Source organism: Pelobates fuscus, chromosome 11 (genome assembly GCF_036172605.1).
Source record: "Pelobates fuscus isolate aPelFus1 chromosome 11, aPelFus1.pri, whole genome shotgun sequence".
Classification (NCBI taxonomy): Eukaryota; Metazoa; Chordata; class Amphibia; order Anura; family Pelobatidae; genus Pelobates; species Pelobates fuscus.
This window is the reverse complement of record NC_086327.1, coordinates 27,369,495-27,394,527: the sequence shown is the minus strand read 5'-3', so window position 1 is coordinate 27,394,527 and position 25,033 is coordinate 27,369,495. Positions and strand designations below refer to the sequence as shown.

The window sequence follows — 25,033 nt, the reverse complement described above, 5'->3', positions numbered from 1 at the left end:
GTGCTTAGGGATACTTCCAGTGGCAGTCACTCAGATGGCCACTAGAGATGCTTCCTGGGTCAGTGTTGCACAACGCCCTGCTTGAGGACACTGCACAATCCTCAAAGAGATGCATTGATTCAATGCATCTTGAGAAAGAGATGTTGATTGGCCATGGCAGCATTTGGCAGACTTGGACTACAACATTCGGGTGCTTCCGATGAGTGGGTAGGATACAACCCTACAACCAGCTCACACTATCCATTAAAAATCAATCCGTGTTTTGGGCAGTTAAGAAAAAGTCTATATATTGAGGTGTTATGAAGATCTTGTTTGATCACATGCTGCCACTGCCAGAGAGACATTTACCATGTTTTACAGTATACTTGCAGTTTATTTAATCATTGCCACATATGGCGCCCCTCCTTGTAAAGATCCACCATTAAGGTAAGGCCATGCGGCCATGCTATTACTGCCATTTGTTTTTCACTGAAATACTGCACCAACTAGATTTTAGAAGACAGAATTGGCAAATGCATCCATGAATTGTTACTAATCATCATAACTGCTGTAAGGCCATCTCAAACACTTAAAGGGAGAGTACTGGTGGTATAATGAAAGTTTTAAGTATTAGATAAGCCAGTTTTAAATGAGGAAAAGATCAAACATGTAATACTATATTCCTCTCCTCAATGCTACACTTCAATGCTTTTTACTGTAGACAATAGGGGTTAATAGGATCAGGACCTTACCCTATAGTGCGCAAGCTGAAGAGCGATTTGGATGAAGGCATCAGGACTGGTCTTGCACTTCTTTATTAATCCTTTGCCAAAATCATTAAAGGGGAACGCATGAAAATCCACATCAGCTGCTAACGCCTCAGCTACATTCAGGGAACTCTGGATTACTTCCTGGCACTGCCAAACAAAACAAGAACATTATCAATAGGACTGTCAAGTGATATACATGGAATCAACCCAATCCTTTCTAATGCATGACACATACAAAAAAAAAATAATAATCATAAATACAAACAATTAAAATCTTAATACCAAGCAATCTATGGGAATTTACTGTGCTGCTGGAGACCTCTACAGCAACTGGGAAGCGGATAAAATATTCCATCCAATCCGTGTTCTCCCATACAAAAGTACGAGACAGATACTGAGCAAGCAGCATGTGTGATGCATGTGATTATTAGAGTCTTTATCCTGCTTCCCACGGTCTGGTCCCTTTTGGAAACACATGAGGAGACAGCAGCTGCACATTTTATCTGCAACTTATTTTTTTCTTTGTAAAGCCTGGACAATTCTCATATTCATATTCTACAAGGTTAGTTATCTCGCGAAAGCTTTAATTCTCATGAAAGTTGTTCAGATTTTGTTACATAAAAGTAAATGTACAGTTCAAAGTTCAGATATAGTACAGCTTGTAATACTCTCCTTTAGCATTTTGTCAATACAGGAAGTATAGTTTTGTAACGGCACCTGCAGATGCCAAACATTTTGGTTTTGCGCATTTATCTTTACGTAGCTGAGGGTCATCCATTATTGCTCTTCGTAAGTGCATGTTAAGATGAAACCATGACAAACTGTCTACTCATTAAGCAACAATATAACCTTCTGTTGCCAGAGTAAATAAGGATTACCAAGAAAGTATTTTTGATGCTTTCACATTATAAAATGAAAACAGTACATATGGGATTTGTTTTTGGTAATCTGAACATTTTGGATCAGTGACAAGAGAATAGCAATTTTTGGGGCCAAAATAGTCAAATTGAAAAAATGTGTACAACCCCGCTACCTTTCAAGTTCGTGAATATAGGGCTAAAATTTGCAATAATCTTGGAAGTTCTTCAGAAATCCTGGTTTAGTGAATAATACCTAAATATCATAGTTCACTGCAAAATACATCAACGTCTAGAGAAACCAAAGAAGTAGCAATCAAAGAGTTATCCTTTGCAGGGACACCGCTCACCTCGTCTGAGATTTCCCACTGCATTCTCTGCGGTACAGGCAAAGTGGAGTCAGCTGGGCCTTTACAGTGTCCATTATCATCGTACCCGAGCTGAAAGCAATCTGTGGCCAGCATGGACTGGAAGACATTCACAATGGAAAGAGTTCAGTGAAATAAAGCTTTAATGAAGGTGGGAATATGCACTGGGAATTCACACCAATATACTTTTTTTGAATTCACACGGCAACAAATGTAAATCAGATAAGTATCTCCTGCTTGCTTCAGAGGACAACATTAAATTGTAAGAAATAAGCATATATCTGGTAATTGAATTGTAATTTTATGACAGATAGTAAAGGAGTATTGCTACTCCGTTATCAGATAATGGGGAACTGTCGCTTAACCAGGATTTTGGAGGAGTATATTTACTTTTTCCTGTATTCAAAAAATACATATTTGTCAATTCTGAAAAAATAGAATTAAATGTAAAAATCCACCCTCTATAATGTCTGCCTAGATCTTGGCTCCCTGTCAGTCAGTGTTGTAATCTCTCTTCTTCGCACCTATTAGTCAGCATAGAGAAAGCAGACAGAGAAGTGGAGAAATTATTAAAACAAAATATGCAATTTCTCCTCCTTATCTGCAATACGCGTCTTGGCTGCGCCTGGACTGAACCGCATTATAATGAAATTTGCTAAATCTTTAACAGAAAATTTAAATCAAATGGAGAATCACATTTTTAAAAATGGAATTTCCAGAGCAGAAAAGGTTCTCCTTCTAGACTACTTCTTGTAAAATAAAGTACATGCTATTTGGACTGTTTGTTAGGAGGTTGGGTAACTTATTACCCACATATCACTGCCACTAAAGGGGTTAAAAAAAAGTTACCTCCAAATAGAACCACAAAAACATTTTGGAATGTTGGAGAGGTTATGGAAAAATTGAGCACTGAAAAATGGCCAAGCTGCTTAATTAGGAAGTATGTATAAAATAATATCTAAAAAACTACATTGTGTTTTCCAGGACTAAACAAATCAACACAACATTTAACATACATAAACACGACCTTTTTCTGGTGCTAATGCCTGAACACGATATTTTACATTTTGTGTAAATGTACATACACATATATATATTACCTCCCATAAATGGCCGACAATAGGTGCGTCAGCCCATGAATGTTCAGCGTTCAGTCCCACCTTCCCATTCTTGAAAACCACAAATGTAAACGATTTGTCAAACCACCTGAAGTAATCACACACACACAAAAAAGAAGTTAATTGTAGGATGAACTACAGACAAATGATCAATTGCTCAAGACTACTCAAAGAAAAATAAGGAAGTTTATCATGAAACCAATCAATCCAGTAGAAAAATACAATCTGTGCTTTAAATGGAAGAATGCTAAACTGCTACTCTTCAAGATAACTTGCTTTCTTGAGAACATTACATCTTGCTTTAGTTTCGCAGATTTTGCTCTTAGATAAGCCTGAGGACTTTCAATGTGTATTATCTGGTGTGCTCTCCGTAGAGTTAAACCTGAGGGGATGGCATCTAGAAAAAAAATAGGGTTCCAAGTAGCATATAAGGGGAGCTACACATTAACTTTCTTTATCAGGAGTAGAATACTCTATATTTGTTAAGAGCAAGCATATGACACATGGGACATATGTTTAAATGATCCAGTTGTGATAACCTGAGCAGACACTCATATTTCTAGTGAACATCTTCTAAAAACACACATGGCAAAATATAATCGCAGAGTTAAAATAACTTCTTGTTCTAACCTGTCGTAGCATTTTCCATGGAGAAGTGATTTAGCGTAGGCATCCAGTGAATGTATGGGATCCTCAGTACGAAGTCCCTGCTCGTCTTCATCTAAAGTAACAAAGAAAGCCGCTTTCTCCACTAGATCCAGTGCCTGTAAGTTCTTTCCACTTCTAAAATACGCACTACGAGCCTTGGCCCAGGTAGCCCTTCAAAAGGAAGCAGGAAATGAGTTAGGAAGAAACTCACAAAATAATATTCTCAAATTAACATTAACTACATCTTGGTGGAATGCGTTGGCTCAAAATCTTCCAAGTTACTACAGATATTTAGCAATTCAACAAAGGCACTCAGAAAGTACCACAGAACTCTGAATTCTTGGAAAGATTAAATTCGACAAGCTATCAGGATTATTTACTAAAGAGAGAATCCACGGTAAATGTAAGGCCTGAGTAGCCAAACTAAGAGCTCATCTTCCTACTTCAGCTATCAAAAGTATAAAGCCCAAACCCGGGCGAAACGCGTCAAGGGAAGGACTGGAAGCTATTTGATGATATGTTTTAATATATTTTCAGAGAAATAAAGTGAAGCTTTTTTTTATCCAATCCTCTGACTTCTACATACTTTCTGGTGCTGCTGGTTTCCTGATACATCCATATATCTTTTGGTGGGGATCATACCACCACAAGCTATCATCACCAGAGCAAGTTATTGCTCTGGATACTGTAAGTAGGATACCTACATTTTCTTTTGGTTTTTGATCCTGTACCATTGGTTTGTGTATTCTGTATTTTTTCTCCCATATACATGGTTGCCGAGTTTGGACATCCTCACATCTACAGATCCTAAGACGGGGATTGTACCGTCCAGGCGCTATACAGCAGAGCTCTTAACAGCTCTGCAAAGTGTGAGTTTGCCTTTTATCCACAGAAAATTCTGTTTAAGATTATACCATCTAAAATGTAAACATATTGCACTATTATTTTATTGTTCTTAACTCTTTTGAGGTTTCTACATGCTGTACTACCCGAGATCTATATGTATGTGTGATATGATCATTTGATTTTTTTGGCGCGGTTTACCACTTTTCCTATTTTCACATTTCTGTTCACTATATAGCAGGCATTGGGAAGTCCTGCTGGTTCACTGCTGCCTTACACACCTTTTGTTTTTTTAGTGAGCGCCTAACTTTCTATTTTTTTACTTGTAATTTAACAGTGTTGCTACCTGTCTCCAGCGGTTAGGGCTGCCAGCTTTTCCTCTCCAGGCAGAGGTGGGTTTGTGTCATTTAGGATGTGTTCAAACTGGAGTTCCAGTTCTTTGGGGTTAAGCATGCGTCCACCGTGGTACACCCACACCCTAAAAAATCGTCCCTTGTGGTACACCACTATGTGCTTGCTGTCCGTGTAGTGATGTATGGTATCTGTGTAGAGAGAAATGCCATTTATGGAACACATCACAACAATGAGATCTCTTTGAAATCATCCTACCACCCACTTTTTTTAATCATGCTGTCTGAATGGGGCTCTTTAACTTCCCGTCTAAGTAATTTCTACAAGTCAATTGTTTATTATGTATTGCCGAACACTACAATTACTACAGTTAAAGGGCCACAATAGTGTTAAGAATACAAACACGTGTCCTTAACACTATAGTGTTACCCTACCCAATTGGTTTACTAGCCTCCTAGAGTGTCAAAACGCATCTTTCTTTCTTTGCCGCGCTGGTCTAACCATGGCTGCCCCGCCTGCCCTGCTCAGATCATTGGTCCTGATGATCTCAGCCAATCCAATGCTTCTCCTCAGGGAAGCATTGGGAGGCTAGTGTGCATACGCAGAAAATCAGAGATCCACTGAGCCAATGTAACTCTATTCAGCGTCTCTATGAAGAGCATGAAGAAGCTGAACATTGTCCCTGTAATATTTCCACAACCAGGAAGTCACTAAAAAAAGTTTTTTTTTTTTCTTCTTCTTCAAAAAAAAATAATTATCAGTGTTTACACTGCTGACCCTGCAGGCACAGGTTACATGTCCCAGAACCACTATATTAAGCTGTAGAGGTTCTGGTGAATATATTGTCCCTTTAATATTTTACTACTTTAACAAATAAGACATAAGCAATTTCTGATCAATGTAAGCTTTTGGTTTAAGTGTGATTTGTCTGTTAAGTAGCAACCACGACCCTGCTTTGCATCGCAGAGAGAGGGTAGCAAATGCAGGGATCTCTAAAATAGTGTTAGTGCACAAAACTAGCTTTTTTTCCCCTCAAGCAAAAAGGTATGTTTAGTATACTAAATAAGTAAAGAAAAAAAAAAACAACATTATTTCATTTAGACCCCACCAAAAGAAAAAACAAAATGCAGGTATACTTTAAAGAGATAGTAAAATACAAAAAAATACATATTACTTTTTTTTTCTCTTTTTTAAATTTTGTTTGACATGATTGCTGAATTCCCAGGCAATATCCCGCAATGCGCAGCATGTAGGCTCTATACAGTACTAAGTATTTTAGGACTTAAGTTTGCAGTCAATTTTATTTAAAAATAGTCACAGGAGCTTGAAACTGAAAGACTCCAAAGTGTTGTCAAAGATAATTTTAAATGCAGGGAAGGGGAAGACACAGCATCATGAAAATCTAAACCATCCGACACCCCCCAAAAATTATACATTCTGTTTTTGCAAGGACATTAAAGGTACACTAAAGGGACAGCTAATTGAAGTAGTCTGACTGGGTGCTGTGACCCTTTTGCACTTAGTGCTGAAATGTAAAACATTGCAATTCCAGAGAACTGTGTTTTAATTCCTTCAGTGACATGGGATGGGGGCGGGAGGGATGGGGGCACTCCAGGGTTCTCTAGTGCCAGGGAAGCGGGTTTGTTTTTTCTGTCTCTAGAGAATTACTTTAAGCAATATATATTATCACTTTACTTTCTCTTTAAAGCATTTGAAATAATTTGCGGGTGGATACCCAAAAGGATAGATGGCTTGCCCCTAATTGTGGAAGAGCCCTACAATTAGATGTGCTTGAAAAGCTGTAGTAAGGCACAGGAATTAGGCAAACTATTTGCACTAGGAATGTACAGGATTGCTCCTACCTGTTTCAATTCCTGGTATTCGTACTGTGCTAAACATGTACTCGTATTGAGCTGAGCACATTGGCAAACAATCTTGGATCATCAGCTGTATAGAAAGGGAAAGGGGAACCACAGACCGACATTTACGAAAGAAGGGAAAGTTGGGAGTAGAAAGACAACACACCAAAGAGTCGATGTACAGTGAGTGAATATGAGTGGGTAAGTACATGCCACAAACCAACATTAAAAGAGAGAATGGTAAGGCAGTAGAAAGGATTGGGTTAAGTAGTGTGCAGGGTGTGGACCAGAAAATACCATAGGTGGGGAGGGAAAAAACAAAAAACAAAAGCATGGGAAAGGGGAGGCAAAGAGAACACAGTAATCAATAAAGACACTCCACCAGCTCAAAGAGATTAATAATACATAACAAGTTAAGTACAACAGCATTTACACAAAGCTCTTGCTCACACATGCAGATCTAGACAACCTTTTGCCCTGCTAGAATGTTTAGGTTGCTAGTATAATTACTCTTAGGTTTTGTAGAAAGGATTTGGAGCTTTCGCTACTCACCACAATGAGATCAGATTTGCCTAAATTAACTGCTTGAAGTGAAAGAATAATTGCCTATTAAATCATCTTCTGTATGAAAGTGATGAATATCAGAGACATCAAAAGGGTCTAAAGATCTATAAAAGATGCATTACAGATGGTAAGCTGTAAAAAACGTACATGGGATTTGTAGCAGAAAGCTCTAAATCCTCGAGGGCAGAACCTAAGGTGCGATAGCTTCACACAGAAATTCAATTAGAGGACATACGGAGAGTTAGAAGAATTGGGTCTTTGTTAGGTCCCATTCACCAGAGATATGGGGGCAATGAGGACGTTGATTCTGGTTCACCCGCTCACTCACCTGTCTCCAATCCTGGTATGCGGGTTGTGTTAAAGGAGCGCTCCCACTGGCCCGAGCACAGCGGGATTATGGATCCTGGGACCCTGCTCTGCACACAGTTATAAGAGTTGGGTATGCAGCAAACAAGCACGCCCGGGGTATAGAACCATCGTAGAGCAGTACCGTGTGGGGGGAAATAACAATGCAAGATAATTGAAGTAAAGTCCTCACTTAAAGCTCCACCCATTGAACTAATCAAAGAGCATAATATATATTGCACTGATAATATATATATATATATACACACCAGGTTTAGCTTTAAGTTTCAATAAATATTTATAAGCTTCCTCCAAATCAAAAAAATAAAATAAAATAAAAGGTAAATTCACTTACGTATGTATAGCAGATAAAAATTTTACACAATACTACACTATAATTACATGATAAACATTTTGATTTCAAGAGTTCTCATGCAGATGTGACAGGTAGAGAATTAAAATGGACCTTAAACTGTACTAGCAACTGGTCATTAACAGAAATAAAACATCTAATGTCTAAACATGAATGAGAATATATTCCATTCACACATGAATGCATTCTTTCTGAATATATTTCTTACCGGCTTTAGCTCCTCGCGACTAAGTTTGCGTCGGTACAAGAGAAGAGCATGGACGGTGTTACCTGCCCGTGCTGCTTGAATAGGGGTGGGTGTGACATACAAAAAGTCCTAAAGTATTGAGAAAACAATATAATTTAGAGAGACTTTTTGAATACATAAGCAGTAACAGAAAATGCAGCCTTGGAAAGAGGAAAAGGGTGTCAACGCTCCAGGCACCTAGCAGAGTTTGATTCACATGATTAAAGCGGCACTGTCATGCCGAACTTACCTTCCCCCAATCGATTCCTCTTTCTCCCTCTGTCAGGATCTGTTCTTCATTTCTTCCTGTCTGCTCTAGTTTGCTTTAAATCTTAAGACAAAAGTAGGGACTATTTGTCTTATGGAGGTTTCCTACTCCTGACCAGCGGAGGAACAAAGTGTGCTTCATTCCCGGTGGTCAGAGAAATTTTCCCATAATGCTTCCTGCCAGTATTCCCAAACGTCCTGTCATTTTAGACAGAACGCCGGCGAAACTATCAAATTTCGTCCAAACAGAATGAGAACAGTTTCTCCATTCGTGTTAGGATGCAATTCGGGACTTTGTTCGTATCGAAATTTAATTAGAATTAATGAAACTCCGATCCTATTCCTGCCGCGGCTGGATCTTGCAGCCGCGTAGTAGGTAACTCTCTAATTCCCACGGTATTAGGGAGCTATCTACCAAAAGGCCGAGCGACCTAAATTGGTCTTTCAGCCAAATGTACTAATACGAAGTAAAGATTACTTAGTATTAGTAAATTCGTCCCATACTCGCTACTAAACAGTGAGCAGGCAGTGGCTGCTCACTGTTAAAAAAACAAAAACAAAAAACAAACCCTAATATCTTCCCTCCCGAGCCCCCACCCGTGCCGCGCCTCATTTTCATTTAGGGCCCCCTCCCGCCACTCCCGGGTTGGAGGCTGGACAAAAGGCCCCCCTTTTTTTATTTAGGGCCCCCATGGGTGGGGGCTAAGGGGGAACCATATGTCCCCCCGCTAGTTAAGAGATGACATTTGTTGGGGGGGTGGGGTGGGTGGATTTATTTTTTTCAACAGTGAGCAGCCACAGGCTGTTCACTGTTTAGTAGACATGCCCCTTCTCGCGGCATAGTGAGTAGGGGCATTCGGGAGATTTCAATCTCCCTTATGCCAATATGGGGGTCATATTGATCCCCATAGAGTGAGGGAGGATATGGGGGGCTTAGGAAGTGGTGGGAAGCACTGCTCCCTGCCGCTTCTATTTTTACATGTTACAAGGAGGGAGCTGCGTGCCAGTATCTCCCTTCTTGTAATAAACTAAACGAACACAGATATTTGGTGTTTGATTGTTCGTCTGACATTTCTATTCATTCCTTCATCTTTCTGACGAATGAATGAGTAGATGAAATTCCCGTTCGCATGCCCAAGTGTTTAACTGGACATGCGCGGGAATTTCACAGTGCTATCTCGTGTGGGCAGATGACGTGTCCCACAGGGACTTCATGTACCCACACAAAGATGGTGGCGCACAGGACTAAGGTCGGGCACAAAATAATGATTAAAAAAGAGGCAATATAGGAGGCTTAAGGGCATTTGGGTGTGACTAGCGGGACAATTAGATGTAGTGGAGTCGGGAAGGGGTTTAAAAAACAAAAACAAAAACTGGATTCGACCATGACAGTGCAGCTTTAAATAAATTAAACTGCATATTCACAAACATTTAGATACTCCGTCACATAAAAATGCTGAGATTACTAGTTTGTTACAAACCGGTTATCAAAAAGAACGTGCACCGCTCGTGGGTCCTTTTGAATTGTTGGAAGAATCGCTGAACTAGCTTATTTGGTGAAAAAAATATTTTTTATACACATCCTAAAAAAAACTACAAGTACTCACCATTGCATAATAGTTGCTGTTAACCATGATGGGTCCACGACCACGCAAGTAAATATATTCTTCCCACCAATCGCTCACCTGAAAAAATAAAATAAAAAAAACAATACACAATAAATATATATATATATATATATATATATATATATATATATATATATATATATATATATATATATATATATTTGGTATCCTTATTACAAATTTGTTAGATTCTTTTTTTGGTAATTGGGATGTGCAACAATAAGTGTATTTGATTATTACAATACAGCCTTGATTAGTTTAATCAAATTCTCCCAACAGAAGGAGGGAAGTGAAATACTCGTAGTCCTGGAATAACTGCATTAACCAGTTGGTCCATCACTGCATCATTAAGCCTTTTTAAAGTCAAACTAATAATAACTGTGTTCTTACATAGTTGGAGGCCCACCAGGATTTCAGTTTCAGGTACCACTGCAGCTTTGGTGCTAGTTTCACTTCAAAATCTTTAGCCAGGGCAGTCATGCGTTTGAACTCCTCATCATTCATCAGAGGTCTAACAGAATCCAGGTACTGTGTTAAAGATGGGGGGAAAAAAATTACAACAAGCGGTTAGCTCACAAATTAAATATTTTAAAAAAAGCAATAAGTTATTTACATTAAACAAAGTTGTAGTTTGTCTTCTATTAAAGCGGTCAATAAAATGAAATATAGATGTATCTTTGCACGTACATGTTTCATTTGCTTGTATTTACCTTATCCTGGCAGTTGATACGGCAAGAAGTGCATACTGTCAGCATCAATGCGATTTGCAAAGCACAAGTGAGAAGTACCAGAGAGTGTCTGTTGGCAGCACAGTCAGCCTTTATTGTTCACAAAGTATGGCTGCTTACCATAACAAGATAAACCTCCAAGTTTATTATATTAAATAATACATGACATTTTCTCATTGTGAGATCTCTCTACTGTTAACTTTGGCTTCCATTCAACATGCCAAAGTTACCGCTGAGAAGTGTTCTGAAGCATATTTTAGAGTCTGCATCAATTCCCATGTGCCTAGCTTATTTATGGAAGCCCTTTCTCCTGTTTAAGAATTGAATTTTTTTTTAAAAATGTCATGACATAACTACACACAGCCCCCTAGAAATACGGCCCCTTTGGAAATCATTCTTATGACCAGGGAAGAATAATATTCAGCGGGTCTGTTAAAGGGACACTCCAGGCACCCAGACCACTTCTGCCTATTGGAGTGGTCTGGGTGCCAACTCCCACTGCCCTTAACCCTGCAAGTGTAATTATTGCAGTTTTCATAAACTGCAATATTTACCTTGCAGGGTTAACTCCTCCTCTAGTGGCTGTCTACTAGACGGCCACTAGGGGGCACTTCCGTGTTTATAGCACATGAAAAGTGTGCTATAGCGTCGCTGGACATCCTCACGCTATGTGAGGACCTCCAGCGTTGCTGAAATCCCCATAGGAAAGAATGCGCAATGGGTCTCCCCCGCCGGATGACGTCGGCGGGGAGGAGCGTGGGCGGACCCTGACCCAGCGCCGAGGGACATCGGCGCTGGATACAGGTAAGTCACTGAAGGGGTTTTAACTCCTACAGCAACTTGGGATGGGGGTGGGAGGGAGAGGGGACCTGCAGTGCCAGGAAAACTGTTTGTTTTCCTGGCACTGGAAAGTCCCTTTAAGCATGTATGTATATTTTGTGTGCATGTGTCATTTTGTGATTGTGTGCTGCAGCTTATAACTGAGATAGGTGTGCATGTGTGTCTAATTAAATATGCGTAAGGGTATATTTTTGTGCAAGTGAGCAGTGATCGCTGCTGGTTATGTATTTGTGCAGCCAATTAGAAGCATGCGAGTGTATTGGTAGTCAGGTGAGTAGATAGTTATGTATGTCTGTGTGGGGTTAATAAGGCAGTGAAAGGTGGCTAATTATTTACTGCTATGTGGCTAGAAAAAATTGTGTGTGTGTGTGTGTGTCTCTCTTCACAAGTGGGGGAAGGAGAGGACAACATTATTTTCTTGGAGTCAGGTAGCAAAAGTATTTTTGGTCAGACCTGGTCATTTTACCTCAATGCATGTGCTTCCATTCAACAAGTACAAACTCACCCTCTGCATTGTATCCTTAGTGGATGGAACGGGAAGCCGGGGGAGGGAGGCTTGATAACTGTACAACATTGGCTTCCGACCAGAGAAAATCTTTACCAGAGTCTGTAAAGAAAACACAATAACAAGGCTTGTTGTAACTATTGCTCGGTACATGTAATTTTAAATGGTCACCGATACTACATATTGAGGCAGTAAATGACTACTGAACCAAAACACTGAATAAAATACATATATAACTCATATAAAACAAATATTGACAGTTAATAAGCTGTATTATTTGAGACAGTTTTATTGCGGACAGGAATATATATTATATTTATTATATAAAGTATTGCGGCTTTCAGTGTAATGTTTTGCCCTGCAATGCAGTAAACGGCCAGAATCTAGGAATGAAATGTAGCAGCCAGCAGCAATGGGAGAGCAGAGATTTGTATATAAAACACACGGTTATACAATCCTATAATCTAGACTGGTGAACTATAGCAAAGAAAGTGAGGTTGTTTGTTCCTCATTAAAAATAAATAAGTAACTTGAATGCATTACCAGCCATAGCTTGGTGGTGGCAGACATCTTGCCATGCTGTTCATACATCCAGCCATGGTAGGACAGGAGCTGCTTCAGAATATATCTCATTGTCATGATGAGAGCAAACCAGAGGCCTGTGGAGAATAGCAGGGCACTAACGATGCTTTGACCCTGGTGAGATAGGTAACCACTGCAAAGGAAAGGCAGAACAGAAGCCTTAATCAAAGGGGAAGGTAGAATAACAGACTTCTACATCTCAACACAACTGGGATTCTATATTAAAATCAACAAACTGGCAAAACTGCAATGATTCTTCAGTCATCGCACCAGAAAAGTTAAACAAAAATCAATATTAAAAGACATTGTTCACAGGGGTATAAGAATGTTGTGGAGGGACCTGTACATGCATATTGCGGTGTGAGCGCCCGAGGAACTACATGCACCCCTATGTTGCATATTGTCATGGAATGGGGGATAATGCGAGGGCACAGGGCTGATCCTTGCTGGTTTACAAGGGGAAAAGATGTGTGTTTGTAGTGTTCTTGTTCCTTCTTGCAAAGTCTTTAATTAGAGACACCCTCTGCCTGTAATCTACTGTGCTGAGAGGGAATAGCAAAGCGATCTGTGGCATGGCTCACATGGCCCCCCCACTTAAAGGCTGCACAGTAGAAATAAAATTGCAAGAGGTGTGTCTCTGCGATTAGACTTTTCCCACTCAGTTCAACTAAACTTGCCACATCACTTCAACTATTAAAGAGATTAGTGTTTTAGAGCAGTTAAAATCCTGTGTTTTACTGTTCAGTTAGTCACACAGCAATCAATAGCGAGTTTTGTTGAAATGCATGCTACAGGACTTGAAGATACAAAATGAAATGACAAAGCGTTATCTCAGGTTTTCATGAGGCGAAATACATTATCACTTAATAATCTTCAAGATATAAAGTACAAACGCTGGCAACCCCAAGAGAATTAGGGTTTCCCTTAATGTGAATCACACATGCTGGGAACTGTGACAGAGAAAATATGGTAAATAGTAGGTTCCCATGCTTGTAATGTAACTTCTATAGCAGGCAGAGTTAATGATGAAGACCATATGCAAACTGTACATGTTAAATAAAGGGGAGAAATAAAATTATACTAAACTGAAGTTTCCATACAAAATACCTTCCTTAGAACACTATCCATACAAGAATTCTGTATGTGTAAAATTGCACTGTAGGAGGGATATCAAAACATATCAATACACACCTCACTGGTAGATGTTCCTTGATCTTTCCAATCATTCCCATGGATGGATCCACACGTGCGTACATGGTCCCCATAATGGCAATCACCACGAAAAGCCAGCTGGAAGGGCTAGCAGGATAAACTCCAGTGATAAAACTATTCTGTAAAACACAAAACAAATAAAATAAAGTTAAATATTACAATTACCGTACAACATCCCTCCCCCCCAAAAAACAAAAACAAACAAACAAGCAAAACAGTCTTTTAATAATGCTGAAAGGCAAACAGTCATTGCATGGGCAAGGTACAGCGACTAACTCCCGAGAGTGTGCGCGCCGACTAACTCCCGAGAGTGTGCGCGCCGACTAACTCCTGAGAGTGTGCGCGCCGACTAACTCCTGAGAGTGTGCGCGCCGACTAACTCCTGAGAGTGTGCGCGCCGACTAACTCATGAGAGTAAAAAATTAGTAGAAAGAGTGGTGAGAACGGACAACAGCTCGATTAGCCTACCCTTCGGTGGGTCCCCGCTCAGATCTCAAACCAGTTTTAGCTCAACTTGTGCCATTACAGAGAGAACATGTCTGAAGCATATCAGACTGGTCCCACCTGTACAGGCAGTTCAGATCCCATGCCAGCAAGCTCCCTCTGTACGAGAGATTAATGAGAGTGTGCACGGCGACTAACTAATGAGAGTGTGTACTTATTATAACCAACCTTAATTCCAAAAAATGAAATGCTAAACTTCGATATATTCCTATGTGTATTAATTTCTGTGGATAAACTACTTGTTAACAATATACAGATTAAAAGTCTTTCCACAGGGACACTCTACAAGCACTGTACCAGTTCAGTATAATGGCTAAGGTACAAACAGTCTGTGAGCTGCCCTATTTCTTGTCAGACAATTTTAGAGAGGTATCAACAAAGAAATATCACTGTAATCTCTAGACAAATCTTCAACCACTTTGATAACATGGGTTTTTCTTTTTAATTAACAGTATGAATTATGTCCACCCTGGATGGCAATGATTAGCTGTGAGCTAGGGGAGGGCTAAACTAATGAAGGCAAAAGTATAAATTCTGCATTGTAAAAGCAGCTGAAGATGCCATGATCCGTTGGGTCCAGGAGGAGTCCTGTTAGTTGTTAAACTGCTGCAAAACAGTTTGAATGATAATAAATGATGGTGCTCACAGACCACTAAAATGTGCCTCTTACCTTAAGCCGAGCCATCTTCTTTTTCCAGGACCGCAGCCCTGAGAGGTAGATCTGTTTAAGTGCTTCATGACTCAGGCGAAGATCAATGCCATCTGGAGTAACTGTAAACTGAAATGCCACAGCTTGGTGGGCTTCTGCCATTTTGGTTGTTTTTGTGTTTTAATCTGAAGGAAAGAAAAAAAAGAAAAGAAAAAGGGTTGAATAAAATAGTTTTGGTTCTGAATGTAAGTGAAAGTACACACAGATATACAAATACAATTACCACCAATTAAAGCACACCAGGACCGATAAGTCATAAAAAACTCATAGTGTAGCATATAACGTACACATATAAATAATTAAGGTTCTACTTAAATACTGCAGAGAATTTTTCAGTTAATGAATAATAGCCAGAAATCCACAGATAGATAATGATGACAATATTTCAAGGTGATCTCCCATTTCATAGGTTAATCATTCATGTCTGGAGAACAACTTAAATTAATAGTGTACATACATTTACAGAATATCAATTGGATTAAGGTCTTTTTAAAAAAAAAACTTTAAAAAAAAAAAACCACATAATTGTAAAAGTGCATTTGCCGACAAGTTCAATTAAAAACTTGCATGAATGGAATTAATTTATACAACCCCATATTTAAACCATATTTCATGGCAAATAACCTTTAGACCAGTGTTCTCCACCACAGTCCTCATGGACCACCAACAGTCCAGGATTGATGTATTTCCCTGTTTTATTCCAATGGACATACAGACAAAACCTGGACCATTGATGATCCATGAAGACTGGGTTGGAGAACACTGCATCTTAAATAGAAAACAGATTTTTTTTTTTTTAATAATGCGCTAATTTTATTCACCCTGCTGTAAATTATAGTTCAAAAGCGGAAGTGAGGGACTGTACCAATCCCAGTGATTGACATTTGTATACTAGTTTGGGCTTATCAGCTTGTTTGTTCCAAGGAGTTGTGTGTTTATTGAGTTTAGGAGCTGCATGGATGGACAATCTTCCTGCATTCTCAGATACAAGTGGAGCCTTGTTAGACTTCCACTGTCTAAAACCTTTCCAACAAACTAAGCATTTTCTCATATCCATGCAAAAGTTAATCAGTTAGCTGACCCGGCAGCTCCGTAGCAACAGACTGATCCGCATACTGCTACCAGTGCTTGCTCTCTTTGATGCAGGAATTTCTCATGTGGATCATTTGCAGGCTACGTGAATAATCAGATTGGCTAGTACTGAGAGTTTATATTGAAGGCAGAAGGTTGTCACATGCAGGTGGTTGGTTGATATGAGATAGTATGTCTGTGTCAAGTCTTTTAAGTCTCCCACATGCATGTGAGGATGTTCCACATTAAGTTCAAAGTCTGCAGTAGAACTTTTTCCAGCACCACCAGCTGCTTCTTCCACTGCAGGTAATGTCTGGCTCCTCAGAATGGAGGAAGGCATGAGCCACCTTAACGACATTTCAGCTTCTGGAGTATCAAAAGCTCCCTCCGTGTCTACTGTTACTCCACACTGCCTGGATGGGCGGTTACCCAATTTCTCTTGGCTAAAGTGCCGGTGCAGAAGACTGAACTGTCAATTTATTAGATTTTTGTGCTGTAGGTTACTAAATGCATGATCGTTTTACTTTTCCTAGTTGAGACATGCTTACAAAGTCTCCAAGTGATGGTATGCATACCAGATGAACAACAACGATTTATTTCCCCGAAAACTACTACAAAAAAATAAATAAAAAAAACGATGTTTTACTAGGTTTTATAAACTCATAAAAGAACTTGCTGCAGTGAAATACAAATTCCAGTGAATGTGCTCCCACATTAAAAGAAAATCAAAATCTATGATAATTATCACTATGGACAAAATAGCTCAATTGTCCACTAAAAGAACACATTTGGGTACATTGTATCCAGAATTACATGTGGTCTACAAGGATACAAATTACAACTTCAAATCTGTGATAGGAGTCTTTCAGTGCTCAGAAATGTGAGAGGGGTACTTGGTTCAGATTGGATAAATTAAAAAATCAACCATATCTCTTCCATTAAATTAATGATTCTAACTGGTACAACACTGTTTGTCCAAATCATTTTACGCTAAACCAACAAGGACCTCTGCATCTCAAGCCCTAGTGAGACTGCCTGTCCTATTGAGATAAGACAGAGAACCACAAAGTTGTCCCTGACCTTCTCCACCAAGAATGTACCCAATACTACAGATGTTCCAAACCGCAACCTACATACCGGCTGAGACAAGGGGTTTAACAAACCACTGCTCTACCTCCACGTAGCTGTAAAAATACACAAAATAAAATATATTGTTCCTTTTTTATGTTCTCGTTTTTCCGTTTCTTAAAACTTAAATACAAACCAAAACAAAGCACACACTTCTTTACACGAGCATAGTCTTTACACGAGCACAACCTTTGTTTTTTTTTTAATGAAACATTTTACATTAACCTCCGGAACCATTTATACAATAACTTCCTCTCTATTACACACATATTTTACAAACGTTTAAGTATTTGACAATTCCCGGTTGGTCCACTACAAACTTGATAGATAAAGCTGTGACTATGCTATATATAAATTAAGAAACCAACCCAATTAGCAAAGCGGATGCACTTCAATGAAAACAAAGCACCCTAACCACTACAGTACACTGTAGTGGTTATAGTGCCAGGAGTTCTCTGGGTCACCCCCATTGTAAGTAGTCAAACGGTTTTACCACAGTTTTACTGCTTATCTGGGGTCTGCTCCCCACCTCCATTGCCAGACAAAGAGCTTCCTGTGATTACGATGAAAAAGAGCAGTTAGGAAGTGGGACTTAGCCTTGCCATTGGAAATATGATGAAACAACTCCAATTTAGGGTAGCATATGGTCTATTAAAATGTAAGTGAAAACTTCAACTGTAACCACTGAGACCATAAATAACATTGATCTGTCAATGCGTAAAGCTAGCTGACAAATCGTGTTGAAATTGGCAGACATGAGTGGCTTCTGCTTCCTAAATTGGATCATCCCTACCATGTAGCTCAGAGTATTTGCTTTGTCCAGTCTGGTACACTTGCATATATATTCCTATTCCTATAACTACTAGAGTGTCGCTTAAAATGCACGTTTGTTTGGACAGTATCACCACCAAATGTTTGGGGGGGAAATTATGTTGAGGACCACAAAAAAAAAAAAAAAAAAAGGACCAACAATTATTGTGTTTAGAGTGGAGTTTAATTACAGGAACTCAGATTTGTTTCAGGTATTGCAACAATTCATTTTTTTTTGTGTGTCAAAACAAGAAAAATTGTTTGCATATATTGTTTGTTGTAGACAGTCAATTGAGGCTGCAAGATACAATCATGCAGAAACAAGTACCTCCATCTCAAAATTCATAAACCCAATTACTTGGCTTTCTATAAGTGGGTGTTTAAAGGGACACTCCAGGCACCCAGACCACTTCTGCTCATTGGAGTGGTCTGGGTGCCAACTCCCACTACCCTTAACCCTGCAAGTGTAATTATTGCAGTTTTTTATAAACTGCAATAATTACCTTGCAGGGTTAACTCCTCCTCTAGTGGCTGTCTACTAGACAGCCACTAGAGGTCACTTCCTGCATCATAGCACAGATTATCTGTGCTAGAGCGTCGCTGGACGTCCTGACGCTGTGTGAGGACCTCCAGCGTCGCTCTATTCCCCATAGGGAAGCATTGAAATTCATTTTCAATGCTTTCCTATGGGGTGCGCCAATGCGCATGTGCGGCATTGCCGTGCATGCGCATTGGGACTCCTCGGCCAGTGGGCGGGATCAGTCTCGCCCACCGGCCGACGTAGGCAGAAGGTGGAGCGGCGGAGGAGGAGCAGGCAGCGACGTGGGACATGTCGCTGCCTGAGGTAAGTGACTGAAGGGGTTTTCACCCCTTCAGTAACCGGGGATTGGGGGGTGGGAGGGAGAGGGACCCTCCAGTGCCAGGAAAACGGATTGTTTTCCTGGCACTGGAGTTTCCCTTTAACTCTCTGTTCATGGTATCTAAAAGTGTGCAAGGCAGGGTGTGGCAAGTGTTCATGGACACACACTTGTTACAGAGATAACACGTTGAGAAGAATGGTAAAACTGCTGGTAAGGATTCTCTGTGTGTCGTAACACAGATCTTTACATTTAATGCATTTTCAAGGGTGTGGAGAATACCGGGTTCAAGGTCCCAATATTGCTGGACTGCTTAAAGAAACACTGTAGGCCTTATAAGCATTTCATAATTATTGAATTAGTTATAGTGCTAGAATTCCCTGGGATTGTCCCTCCATGCAGTGGTAAACCATGTTCAAGCAGCTTAATTCTGGTCCTTGGCCACCCACAGCCCAGTCCCCACATGACTATGGCACAGTTCCTCACCCATACCAATCCATACTGGCACTGGCAATGTGATTGGCTGAGGGTGTAAACCGACTGCTTGTATTTCTCCTCAGATTAATGCTTCGTCACAAGCATGAGCAGCATATATAAGATGGGCTGCTGGGGACTTTGGTCTAGTGTTAAATTAATAAAAACAGTTAAGCACTGATTGGAAGGACGTCACGAAGGGTCTCCAGGCACTATAACCGCTTTAATTGGATGAAGCAGTAACAGTGCCTGCAGTGTCCCTTTAAGATCACAGATGATTTTAACAACTCCCAACATCCAAATGATTAACACCCTGTACTCATAGCAGTGTATATGGTACTATGAAGTCTATGGGTGCCAGAATGAATGTGTGCCACCCCCCCTATTTCCTATCCCACCTCTATGATCTCGGAATAAATACCTACAAAGATTAAAATAAAATCAGCTACTTAACTAATGGTTATGAATGGGCCCATGACTATTTAAGCGAGTTTCCAGGTGACCAACCTAAAAAACAAACTGCTTTCTGAAGCAGAACTGCCTTCCTAACGGCAGAGGTCCCATTTGCCACTTGGAAGAGTCTAATGAAGGTATTGGCAGAATTTGTTTATATAGTACAATACTGTTGGAAAAAGCTCCATTAAGCTTTTCATAGAATTAAACGAGTTACCAAGTTGGGGGGGCACTTAAAGTTAGTCTTTAATGCCATGAAAGTCATTCAGGCCCCTACAGAAAGAAAGTTTAAAGGGCCACTATAGTCACCAAAACAGCTTAATCTGTTGGTTCTGGTGTTAATAGAATGTCTTTAAAATCCTGTAGATTCCATCTTAAAAACATAGCCCGCATCCGCCCCTTTCTTGCACCAGATACTACCAAGGAGCTTGTCCATGCTCTGGTAATTTCCCGCATGGATTACTGTAACCCTCTCCTGATTGGTCTTCCCAAAAGCCGTACTGCACCCCTACAGTCCGTAATGAACGCTGCTGCTAGACTGATTTTCCTCTCTAGTCGTTTCTCTCACACCTCACCCCTCTGCCAGTCCTTACATTGGCTTCCTGTATGCTATAGGAGTCAATTCAAGGTACTAACTCACACCTATAAAGCACTGAACAACTCTAGCCCCTCTTATATCTCCTCACAGATCCATAGGTATGTCCCTTCTCGGTCTCTCCGCTCTGCCCGTGACCACCTCCTGTCCGTTGTCCGCACTCGTACGGCCAACTCGCGCTTGCAGGACTTCTCGCGGGCGGCTCCCTTCCTATGGAATAGCCTGCCTACCGCCATCAGACTCTCCCCTAGTCTTGCATCTTTTAAGAAGTGCCTTAAAACCCATCTCTTTAGGAAAGCATATGGCCTCCAAGACTAACCCTTACCTCACATACCTGTCTCTTGCCCTCTCCTAAAGGGCAGTCCACCTTATTTGATTGCAAATTCCTGTCCTAATGTGTTTTACACCCACCTCCTATAGAATGTAAGCTCGATCGAGCAGGGTCCTCTTCAACCTATTGTTCCTGTAAGTTTATTTGTAATTGTCCTATTTATAGTTAAATCCCTTCTCATAATATTGTAAAGCGCTACGGAATCTGTTGGCGCTATATAAATTGCAATAATAATAATAATAATAATAATAATAATAATGTGCCTGCAGGCTTTCCAATGTAAAGCATTATAAGCATTTTATCTCACCGAATTATAGTGTTTACATTGTTCACTCAGACGGCCACTAGAGGTGCTTCCTATTTCTGTGCGGCTCTGTATGGAGACGGTGAACGCTCCCCATGGGGATGCATTGTGGGGCTTGGGACGCAGCGTGGCATTTTCCTGTGCATGTGCAATTGCCACCCCGTGCTTTCTATGGGAAAAGCATTGGATTGGCTGAGATCATCAATACTGATTAAGGTTATTGCAGTCATTAAGGTGGGGCCAACCTTTTACCTCCCCTCCGAGGGGAACCAGTGACCCGAACAGCTACTCCTGCACTATAGTGTTTGGAATACATGTATGTATTCCTAACACTACAATGTTATTTTATGATTTAGAGATAGTGTTATGGTGTAGCATTAATATTTTGTTGTTGAGAGGAACAAAACACATTTTGAGGATTCATCATAAAAGTAATAGCCTTGGAAAAAAAAACCCAGATGATTCATATGGCAACTCATCCTAATAAAAACAAAACAAAAAAAAACTATTGTTGTCCTTTCTATTTCTTGCTAGCCATCAATTGATCTGGTTTGGCAACTATTTACAATTGTCAAGAGATCACAATGCTAAAGTTTATCACATGGTAATTCAGTTATCAAGACAGCAGATCCTGTTACTTTGTAGTAAATCTTCAAAACAATACTTTCACTGGAAAACCTAGTTACACAACACATCATCCATTGGACTTTAAACAGACATTTGCGAAACATGCAGTCTTTATAAAAAGTGCTGTGTTCACCTTGTAGGCAGTTTATCTGGTACTTCTCCCATTCACACCTGTAATTCCCTTTATTTGCTACACCACCTATGTTATTTTATTTTCTCATTCCATTCTACTTTTTTTTGTTGATTCAGAAATTTGTTTAAAAAGAAAAAAAAGTGGGTTTTCTCAGACAGGTAACCCTGCTGATTCTACAGAAGGAATGTCAGAGTAACAGTCTTTACAAGAGACAAACTGGTTTAGACGCTATAGAACAGAGGACATTCCCGACATTATATTGCTTTGTTCATTATAAGAATCATGGGTGACAGAAGACATGTCTATGAGGACACCTGAAACCGTATTGTTCACTGCATTACATGGGTAATAGTTTTAAAGTGTCCCTTAGTCAGTGGAGTCTGCAGATATCATATACAGGGGTCACACAAGTGCCATAGAGAAACATAGGGGGCTACCAATAACTGCAAAGAACAGACCTACTGAAATAAGGAAGACTGCACATACTACATGTATACAGGCACGCCACATACAAACACGCAGATTACAGCTTTGGAGCTCCTTGATACACAGGTAACAGCACTGGGAATTTCTATTGCTTTGGAGCACTGGGTTGTTTTCCTCTAATCTTTTAACTCTAACATTGCTGGGACATCTGATTATATAGATGGGAGTCAAATATTTACCACATAGGCCTTTTATATTAGGTTTATTGGTTATTTTGTGACTATGGCGAATGGCTAGCAAGTGCTGCCTTAATACGTAATCATTGCACTGCCATTTTTTTTTTCTGTTTGGCCACTGGCTGCTAAAATTAGCATTGTTTTAATGTTTGGATCGTGATTTCAGCTCTTCGGACAAGATGAACTTCAAAATCAGTTTAAGGTATTCAGAGTCTGTTTTGCAATCCGAATGACACCATGGTGGCATATCACTGCTTTTGTGGTCCACTCGCCAACATGATTTGTGATGATGGTTTGCAATGAGGGAAAGTGGTTATGATGCTTTAAAAATTTATGACCCATTTCAAGAAAATGAATGCATCTAATCACAAAAATATTGTTTTGATAGGCAGATTATTTTGACAGGATTGTTTAACCCCTTAAGGACACATGACATGTGTGACATGTCATGATTCCCTTTTATTCCAGAAGTTTGGTCTTTAAGGGGTTAAGGCATTTGCTTGATGACCAATTCTCCAACAGTATAATTAGCTCAGTGATCTATTCTTCAATTGACCAAAATCCTACTAGGGGGTACTTCTTTATTATATATTCAAATATAAATTCAGCAGAACATTTTAGACACAAAAGTACCTAGGGACAGATGAATAATATGTGATTAGTCCAACCCATGGGCACCCAAAAAAAAAATACAAGAGAGAACAAATGAGGTTGTGACATAGGCGTTAAAGACTACTGTACTAATGGCTGGTTTGTACAAACATACAAAAACATTAACATCTCTAGGCTGAAGGGTGAATTCTAATTCAAGTCACACAAGATGCAATCTTGCACGTCCTTTCAACAGCAAACTAATTATACTCTTTTTTTTCCTGCTCTTGGTCACCAAGACTATGAATGTATTCAGGTACCCCACCTTTTTCCTACTACCTTTGACCCAACTCCCTGTCCTCACACACAACCACCACATTCTTTCGAGGTTAATAGCAGCTACTACTCATTTCTAATTACAGCCTGCATGTTGTAAAAAAAAAAAAAAAAAAAAAAAAATTCCACTAGACATACTGGCCTGCCAACATGTCCTAAGAACACCTAATAATCACAGTTCCTCTTATCAAACCTCACTCCTCTGAATTGTCTACCCTTACAGTGTCTCTAGTTCAGTCTGTAAACTCAGAAGTTGGACTTTCATAAATCCCCTATTCTTGCCAGAGATGTCGTATCACATGTTCTATTGTAACAGTGCAGGTAAAGGCTAGCGATTCCCCTGATAATTGTAAGGGTGTTTTATTTAGTTTTCTAATGCAGATAGTTTGGCAGCAAGGAGAGACAATTTTGTGCTCTCAGCTCACATTATAAATTCACTCCCAATTCTACAAACTCAACAAAATTATCTGGTTTAGCACAAGCCTGAAACAAAACACTTTTTCTTTGCAATTATTATTTAGTGTTTTTATTCAAATGTAGTGTTTCCAACAGGATGCATGACAAAAATCACATGTGATACTGGGTATATATCAGTCAAATGACAAAACACATACAAAAGATCAATTTAAAATATGTGCACATATAAAATGGATGTAAATGTGAAAAAAGTAATAAAAATTACAATAATTAGAACACTGGCAAAGTTAATTGTAGATGATGACAAACACAATTCTACATCCTCATCTATATACGCTCACAATGGTTACAAAATCAGCTTCTTGCAATGTGATAAGCATTGTTTAACCCCTTAAGGACACATGACATGTGTGACATGTCATGATTCCCTTTTATTCCAGAAGTTTGGTCCTTAAGGGGTTAATTGCATCTCAGTGGTTAGGGACCAACTTTCTTATTGAGCAGTCATTAGCTAGCTCCTGTGTGCTCGTAAGTAAGTGAATAAGTCTCCTTTCAACAATACTGTTAATAATATACCATAGGAAACCACCACTCAGTTACTATTAGGTGCCATTTTAAAAATGGAGCATATCCCCAGCATGCTCACAATTCAAATCAATGTTCTAGTAGGAGGAAAAACAAGTAAACCGTGTGCTTTTAAGCATACTCTGCAATTAAGTTAAAAGGACCACTACAGGCACCCAAACCACTTGAGCTCAATGAAGTGGTCAGTGTGCGAGGTCCCCCTAGTTTTAACCCTGCAGCTGTTTCATCTCGTCCGAACAGCTGAAATCAGGATCCAAACATTAAAACAATGTTAATTTTAGCAGCCAGTGGCCAAATAGAAAAAAAAATGGAAGTGCAATGATTACATATTACAGTGTCTCTAGTTCAGTCTGTAAACTCAAGAGTTGGGCGTTCATAAATCC

General features: G+C 39.7%; 1 protein-coding gene across 5 annotated transcripts in view; it reads right to left on the bottom strand.

Annotated features, from left to right (window-relative positions):
- Positions 1 to 25,033, bottom strand: part of LOC134577623 (carnitine O-palmitoyltransferase 1, liver isoform-like) — a 51,792-nt gene that overhangs the window by 6,996 nt on the left and 19,763 nt on the right. For 4 of the 5 annotated variants that reach the window (XM_063436468.1, XM_063436465.1, XM_063436466.1 and 1 more), the window contains exons 2-14: positions 15,238 to 15,401; positions 14,043 to 14,182; positions 12,813 to 12,984; positions 12,270 to 12,371; positions 10,587 to 10,724; positions 10,176 to 10,253; positions 8,284 to 8,391; positions 7,686 to 7,773; positions 4,930 to 5,125; positions 3,723 to 3,911; positions 3,075 to 3,180; positions 1,957 to 2,073; positions 732 to 896 (exon numbers count right to left, since the gene is read on the bottom strand). In XM_063436468.1, coding sequence (XP_063292538.1) covers positions 732 to 896; positions 1,957 to 2,073; positions 3,075 to 3,180; positions 3,723 to 3,911; positions 4,930 to 5,125; positions 7,686 to 7,773; positions 8,284 to 8,391; positions 10,176 to 10,253; positions 10,587 to 10,724; positions 12,270 to 12,371; positions 12,813 to 12,984; positions 14,043 to 14,182; positions 15,238 to 15,378 — 1,740 coding nt within the window. In that variant the 5' untranslated portion in view covers positions 15,379 to 15,401. Of the gene's footprint in view, positions 1 to 731; positions 897 to 1,956; positions 2,074 to 3,074; positions 3,181 to 3,722; positions 3,912 to 4,929; positions 5,126 to 6,796; positions 6,882 to 7,685; positions 7,774 to 8,283; positions 8,392 to 10,175; positions 10,254 to 10,586; positions 10,725 to 12,269; positions 12,372 to 12,812; positions 12,985 to 14,042; positions 14,183 to 15,237; positions 15,402 to 25,033 lie in introns of all 5 variants that reach the window. The other variant, XM_063436469.1, reaches the window with a different exon arrangement.